The sequence below is a fragment of the Pteropus alecto genome, unplaced genomic scaffold (genome assembly GCF_000325575.1).
Source record: "Pteropus alecto unplaced genomic scaffold, ASM32557v1 scaffold67, whole genome shotgun sequence".
Classification (NCBI taxonomy): domain Eukaryota; kingdom Metazoa; phylum Chordata; class Mammalia; order Chiroptera; family Pteropodidae; genus Pteropus; species Pteropus alecto.
Genome location: NW_006441061.1, coordinates 9,778,614 through 9,783,698, shown reverse-complemented (window position 1 = coordinate 9,783,698; position 5,085 = coordinate 9,778,614). Strand labels below are relative to the sequence as shown.

Below are 5,085 nucleotides of genomic sequence, written 5' to 3'. Positions count from 1 at the left end.
CTGAGGAGCCATCCAGTGCCCCCCTGTCCCCTAGGGCGCAGCCCTCACTTCCCCTGAAGAGCTGAGCCTCCCTGCCTGTGACCTCCCCCCGAGGGGCACCAGCCTGCGAGCCATCCCTCCCCCCAGGCCCAGACAGACCGGGCTGCCTGGTCCTTCTGCCTGCATCTGGAATCAGTGGGGGGGGCCGGGGCCTGGCAGCCCCGAGCAGGGTGGGGGCAGCGCTCACCCGACTTGGCCAGCAGGGTGCCCTCGCTGGGGTTCAGGCCCACTTGGGGTGCCAGCTGCCTCATCTTCTCGGCTCCTTCAGGAAACATCTCTGGGGTACGGGCTGGGGGCAGGGAGACGGTGAGCAGAGGAAGCAGAGTCAGGGGGGAAGAGGTAGGGGGAAGGGTGGGGGGGTCCAGCAAGCAGGGATGGGGTGGAGAGAGGTCCCTGGCTCCTGCCATGCGGGGGAAGAGGTAGGGGGAAGGGCGGGGGGGTCCAGCAAGCAGGGATGGGGTGGAGAGGGGTCCCTGGCTCCTGCCATGGAGTCAGAACTTGCTGGACTGTGCAGTGAGCAGCACTCAAGCCAGGCCTGGGCACGGGCGGGGGGGTGCCCACCCACTGCCACCCACTGCCACCCACTGCCACCCACCGAAGAGCTGCAGCCAGACGTTCCTAACGCCCGCCTTCTGCGTCTCCAGGTACAGCACGGCGAAGTGCGCGTAATCAGTGGACACCACCCGGATGTCGGTCTGGGCCATGGCTGAGGGCGCGAGAGACTGAGCCCAGGATCCCCCACCCAGGATCCCCCACCCAGGACACCCACCTGGCAGCCAGCACAGCCCCCCAAGCCCCCACCCCACAGCCTCCCACCCAGCCAGCCCTGCTGGCTGCCTGCCCCCCGCTCCAGCCACCGCCCCACCTCACCCGCATTGCTGAACTGTCCGTCCACAGCACCCCTGCTGAAGGTGGTGTCCATCTTCTGACATCCGCCATCGGGCCTGGGAGGAGGAGCCATGGCACCCTGAGCAGCGGCCCCTGCAGCCCCAGCCCTGCCCGCCATCCTGAGGCCACTGCCCAACCAGGATGCACGTGGCCACCACGCATGCAGCGGGCTGGGGCAAGCTTACGGTGCCTCACGGTCACCTTGCAGGCGAGGAAGCACGCTGGGGAGGGGGCGGGTACTGAAGGCTTGGTCAGGGCACAGCCAGGTCATGTGGGGTCTCCCCTCCAGAGTCACACACAGACCCAGGGACAAGGCCCTCCATGCCCAGGCGGCCGGCGGAGTCTCCGCCATGGGCTGGGTCCCTTGGGGGCAAACGGCTGCTGACGGCTCAGCCCCCGCAGTGCAGTGGCACCGACAGGGGCCTGGGTGTGACTCCTGTGTGTCAGCCACCCCTCTGCTGGCTCCCGCCTGGCCTTACTCCGGCCTGGTCTAAGGCCCAGTCCGAGGAAAGGTTCGTGGCGTCGCTTACATGGAGTACCCAAACTTGAGGGCCAGGTCGCCATTGGCCACAGGGGACACCCAGACCACGGGCATCTTCATGCTGTCCTTGGCGTCCAGGAAGCCCGGGTCATCCGACGCCGCCGCGACCACGTACCAGGTGCCCTGGAACTGCAGGGGGGTGCCGGGACAGCTGACCCCGTGTGGGGGACAGCGGTGACTTGTCCTGATTTGGGGCCCCGCTCAGTGGTGGTGGGCACCACCACCGCCAGAGGCTGGGCTGAGGGGCTGGTCTTCTGTCCTCCCCTGCCCACCCGCCCCCAGGTGGGCCAGGCGGATGGGGACATTCCCTCGTCCCCAGGCTTGAGCTGAGCCTGGATCAGAGAAGCTGTGGTCAGCGCTGGGCTGCCTCTGGCCCTCCAGCCATTCTGGGTAGAAGGCAGCTGGGCCCCTGGGACCTGGATGGACAGAGCATCTGTGAGCAAGAGGGGACACCTGGGCACACCTGGCTGGCATCGAAGTTGGCCTGGATGGGGACCTGGGCCTGGCCTGGGGACACCCGGAGCAGGGCGAGGGTGCAGCTGACCAGCAGTGTCTGCAGCATCATGGAAGACGGTCCTGGTGGTGGCGGGGGCTCGGGAGCAGAGCCTTTATGCCTCTTAGGATGCCCTGGGGCAGCCGGCCTGCCCACCTGGGCAGACCTGCTGAGATAGGCTCCTGATCGAGTTTCACCCTGCAGCACCCTGGCCCCTCTCCGCTTCCTCCTGGGGAGGTGGCCGGATGCCCCACAGCAGCGGGAGGCGTCGTCCTGGCAGGCCCTCTGGGATGCTGGCCCCCAGCCCTCAACTCTGGCACAGCCCCCAGCCCGCCTCCTCCAGGGAGCCCTCCCAGAAGCTCATCTGCACATCGCAGTCTCATGATCCTTGATGCCTCTGCAGGGCCTGGCTGAGGTCTGCCCGGGTGGGGACGGGGTGGGCAGGAGTACTGCTCGTTGTGAGCAAGGACCCAGCCGGGAATCTGGGGACAGCAGGAGTCGAGGCGCAGGGCTGGGAGACCACACCCCGGCAGGGGCTCGGCTTTGTGCCGGGGGCCAGGAGAATAGGCAAGGCTCTGTGCTCGCAAGGCCCGGGCCGGGGCCCGGGGCCCGGGGGACGGGAGTGCTCAGGAAGCCGAGGGGATGCGGCCGTCTGTCTCCGGCCCACTCGGACCAGTCCTTGCCGTCGTGGGGGGGGGGCACAGACACCCAGCAGCCCCCGTCTTTGTCCCCAGAGACCTTTACCCCCCCCAACCCCAGCGTGCGAATCCTGTACCTGCAAAACCCAGCAGAGCCCACCCTCCCTGGGGCCCCACGCCTCTCCTGGCTGGGGCGAGGGGCTGCAGCTGGAGGGGCCGCGGCGAGGGCAGAGCCGTGTGTGGCGTGGGTGGGTACTGAGGACACGTCCCTTAGCCGCCCTGACTTCTGAACTGGCCCAGCTCTCCCACATCGCCAAAAGCAAACATGAGCGAGCTCTAGGCCACCCTTCCAGGAGTCACGCAGAGCAGAGCGGGCTGGGGACACAGAGGTCAGGTCCCCAGGGAACCAGCCAAAGCCAGGCCCAGCGCAGTGACGGAGGACCACAGGACAGACAGACAGGAGCCAGGCTGCTGACTTGCTTCTGGAGTTTATTCTGAGACGGGAGAAAGCTGAGGGGCGGTGGCCGGAGGAGGCAGGGCTGGGGTCTCGAGGTCTTGGAGGAGAACAGAGCAGAGCAGGATAGCCAGGTCCTGAGATTCTGGGGTCACCTGGCCAAGAGAGCAGGCAACACCCCTCGCTGGCTCAGGGTCTTCAATCCCCTTGGGATTCCACCCGCAGGGGACTGAACCCCCCAGGGCCTATCCCCTGATGTCGTTAAGCAAGGAGCACCTGCCCCCTCTGACTCCCCGCCCATTCCTGCCCCAGCCTCCAGCCCCTCCTGCCCTCGGCAGCCTGGCTGAACCCCAGTGGAGCCCCCTTCCTCCCCCCCCGCCCCCGGCACTGGGCCCTGTCTGCCTGGGACCACCCTTGCATGGGGGGGGTGTCCTGAATGGACGATGGAGAGGGACAGCTGGGGGAGGCCAGGCCACCGCGCGCCCGCCGCACTCACCTATTCCTGCTCCTCTATGCATTTTGCTGCCAGGAAGGAAGCGGGGAGGTCAGCGCCCTGGGCCAGAGCCGCTCCCCACCTGGGCCAGGGCCGCTCCCCCCCGCTGGGCTGTTTGCCCCTCCGCAGCCCTGGAGAGTGTCTGGTTGGACCCCCGACGCAGATGCGTCCCACCCCTCCCCGACCCCTGCTCCTGCAGACAGAGGAGTCCTGTGTCCCATGTCACGTCAGCGAGGCGGCCTGCCCCTGCAGAAGCCTCGGGGAGCCGGCGCCTGAGCCCCAGTGCGTTGGTGCCCCGCATTCCCACAGCGCCTGTGCTCCCATGGGACCCCCACCCAGCAGGTTCTGTTTCTCATGCTTGCCCCCACCAGGCTGGGGACCCCTGTATCCCGGGGGCTGACCTGAGGCCTGGCACACACGTTGGGTGCTTGGTGAATCCAGGGAAGGATTCAAGCCAAGGGGCTGCAAGCCAAGGTCATGCTGCCAGGACAGACCCCCCCACCTCCGCGCTGGTGGCCACGTGCTGGTCAGTGGGCAGTTTGGCCAGAGGAAGGCCGCCCCTGGCCTCCTTGAAATCAGGAGACTGTCTGTCTGCCTCTAATCTGACCTTAATCCCTTCCGTCAGACCAGCAGCCCCATACCGTTTCTGGGCAGGAAAACAATGGCGTCCTCTGTGAAGCCCTGGGCCCGGGCGAAGGCAGTGAATTTCTCCTTCACTTCGGCCCTGGGGCTCTGGGTGCGGCCTGAGGCAGGAAGGAGAGCCGAGATGTCTCCGCTCTGCTCCCCCAACCGCCCAGGCCTCCCGCCAGGCTGCGGCCCCGGCGCAGGGTGGGCACGTACTGTAGAGACTGGCCATGTGGACGTCCTGGCCGAGGCCTTTGGTGCCAGAGGTGCAGAGCAGGGCGTACTCGTCATAGTCCGTGTCCACCACCCACACGTCGTGCCTGCTGCCCCAGTCTGGGAATTCAGGAGAAGACGCCAGTCGGGGACCCGGCCCCACACCTCTGGCCTACTGCCTCTCGGGAGGGGGTGCCTTCCGGGGCTGCGGGAGGGGGCTGCGGGAGGGGGCTGTATGCTCCGCCTTGGGCTGGCTCCCTTCCCTGCCCCTCCCCCACCGGGCAGGTGGCCAGCCCTCTGCTTCCTGCCCGCACAGCCTGTGCCCTCGTGGGGCCCAGTGTTCCCACAGCAGAAGTGCAGGTGGGCCAGCAAACACGCGGGCTCAGAAATTAGGGGCTTGTGGTGCAGCCACCAAGCCCTCGGCCACCCTGGAGGAAGAAAGCTTTCCCTGTGGGGAAGCCGGCCCTGGGGAGTGGTGCGGGGCCGCGTGTGTGTGTGTGTGTGTGTGTGTGTGTGTGTGTGTGTGTGTGTGAGTGTGTGTGTGTGTGAGTGCGCGCGCGCGGGGAGGGCTGGCTGCCTTTGCCCTGCTGGCCAGCAGGGAGGGACCGCAGAGACCAGAAATTCCATCGGGGGCCCAGAGACCTGGCAGGCCCTGGATGCAGCTCCAGAGGGTCCCTGGGCCCCTGTACCTCAGCATGGTGC

The 5,085-nt window shown here is 67.5% G+C and overlaps 2 protein-coding genes across 2 annotated transcripts in view; both read right to left on the bottom strand.

The window, feature by feature from the left end:
• LCNL1 (lipocalin like 1) overlaps positions 1-2,033 on the bottom strand; it is a 4,717-nt gene extending 2,684 nt beyond the window's left edge. The window contains exons 1-5 of the mRNA XM_006918211.2: positions 1,932-2,033; positions 1,458-1,597; positions 910-983; positions 635-745; positions 227-328 (exon numbers count right to left, since the gene is read on the bottom strand). Coding sequence (XP_006918273.2) covers positions 227-328; positions 635-745; positions 910-983; positions 1,458-1,597; positions 1,932-2,033 — 529 coding nt within the window. The remainder of the gene's footprint in view (positions 1-226; positions 329-634; positions 746-909; positions 984-1,457; positions 1,598-1,931) is intronic.
• A 1,035-nt stretch (positions 2,034-3,068) lies between these two features.
• Positions 3,069-5,085, bottom strand: part of PTGDS (prostaglandin D2 synthase) — a 3,506-nt gene continuing 1,489 nt past the window's right edge. Inside the window, exons 4-7 of the mRNA XM_006918124.3 lie at positions 4,387-4,503; positions 4,188-4,289; positions 3,550-3,575; positions 3,069-3,208 (exon numbers count right to left, since the gene is read on the bottom strand). Coding sequence (XP_006918186.1) covers positions 3,550-3,575; positions 4,188-4,289; positions 4,387-4,503 — 245 coding nt within the window. The 3' untranslated portion in view covers positions 3,069-3,208. The remainder of the gene's footprint in view (positions 3,209-3,549; positions 3,576-4,187; positions 4,290-4,386; positions 4,504-5,085) is intronic.